This window comes from Saprolegnia diclina (genome assembly GCF_000281045.1).
Source record: "Saprolegnia diclina VS20 unplaced genomic scaffold supercont1.101, whole genome shotgun sequence".
NCBI classification, from domain to species: Eukaryota; Oomycota; class Saprolegniomycetes; order Saprolegniales; family Saprolegniaceae; genus Saprolegnia; species Saprolegnia diclina.
Genome location: NW_008246168.1, coordinates 24,380 through 26,003, shown reverse-complemented (window position 1 = coordinate 26,003; position 1,624 = coordinate 24,380). Strand labels below are relative to the sequence as shown.

Below are 1,624 nucleotides of genomic sequence, written 5' to 3'. Positions count from 1 at the left end.
CAGACCATTTGGATGAGCTGCGCCATCGACACGCTCAGCATCGTGCTGCTCGACATCGTGCACCTGCTCTCCGAGCTCAACGACGTTGTGGCCTTTGTGTCGGCGCTGCCGAACGTACCGCCGGCCCTTCACGCGCTGCTCTTACTCAGCCAATCGATGGAACTCGAGCACCACTGGCCGTGCTTGTATCTCGAGAGATTTCCAGTGCAGATCATTGACCTCGGCATCGCTGCGCTGCCCGCCTTTCCGTATGTATACGTGGGGCCCGCCACGGATCTCCGATGGCAGGCAGCGGCACTGCCACGATCGGTACGCGTCCGTCTGCCCATATCACCGGCACTTGCGCGCGTTTGGGGCGACCGCGTCCGGCATGTCTCGGTAGAGAAAGATGCAACGTTCTCAGCTCAAGTGCACAAACTACTTGACTCGTGCCGCTACATTGAGAGCGTCGACGTCCGCTTGTCCGATCCAGTGAGCGCAGCGCTTTGGATTTCGGCGTTCACGCGACCAGCGTTTCCGTTGCGCTCGCTCAGCTTCGAAATGACGCGCTACACGCCAGGTTCGGTGGACGACTGCATGCCGCTGGCGCGCGCGCTCCTCGCGTCGCCGTCGCTCAAGACTCTTATCCTCAATGGCGCTGACGACGTTCACGCGGCACTGGCTGCCTTGGACGGCGATCTCCACTGCGTCAGGACGTTCCACTCGACGCGAACGGCCCCCGAGGCGAAGGTACAAACGCTTCTGGACAAACTGGATCCTGCTCGAGTCGTCAACCTACGCGTCTCGCACTGCGTCGACGTCTCGCGCTTTTGTGCCCTTCGTTACCTCGGTGCGTGGGATGACAAGCTGGACCCCCGACATCTCGCTGGAGGTCGATGCCCCGACCTGCGCTGCGCTGTCATTTCTGACATTCCCGCTACCGACATGCCCAGCGTTGTCGCGTGGCTCAGCACGTCACGGGTCCTGACCAAAGTAGAGACATGGACCAAGACCGTGGACGAGCGTGGCATCGAGTCGATCTCGCGCGCCTTGCCAGAGTGGCTGGCCCGAGGTCTGGAAGAGCTCAGTTTGAGCTTTGCCCCTCTGAGCAAGCAAGGGCTCTTGCTCGTAGCCGACGCACTGACGACAAAGCGCGACGATCGTAAACGACTCCGGGTATCGTTGGCCATCGCCAAACGAGCGCTGGACCTCGAAGAAACGCGCGCACTTTTCACCGCCGTCGGCTCGTCCCCGGACGTCACATTGACCGTCAAAAACGTCATGAGCTACCCGCAAGCCGTGTTCCCAGAGCTGGCTGTGCAAGCCCGCATCGAAGCCGATCGCTGGGGGCAAAGGTTAGTGGTTGAGTTTAAGGCGCTATCGTAATAAATCGTGGCCAAGCGGTGGCAACGTTGATAAAACCAACGACATGTTCTGGACCGTCACTAACATAGCACTGTGCTTGATTGTGAACAATGGTTCTCGGCCGCCACACAAGCCATCAGCCGGGTTCAAGACTTCTGCAAAGCCGTCCTGTGAGTGATGGTGGCCTTGATGCCGAGTGAGGGTGCTCTCTCTCTCCACACCCCTAACCATCGTTTACAAACAAGCACTATGTTAGTGATGGTCCACAACATCGTCTTGC

The 1,624-nt window shown here is 59.4% G+C and overlaps 1 protein-coding gene across 1 annotated transcript; it reads left to right on the top strand.

Moving 5' to 3' along the window:
• SDRG_15739 (hypothetical protein) lies at positions 1 to 1,425 on the top strand. Its single transcript, XM_008621921.1, has one exon. It carries the CDS (start codon positions 13 to 15, stop codon positions 1,363 to 1,365), a length of 1,353 nt encoding a protein of 450 aa, XP_008620143.1. The 5' UTR covers positions 1 to 12; the 3' UTR covers positions 1,366 to 1,425.
• Positions 1,426 to 1,624: the final 199 nt, after the last annotated feature.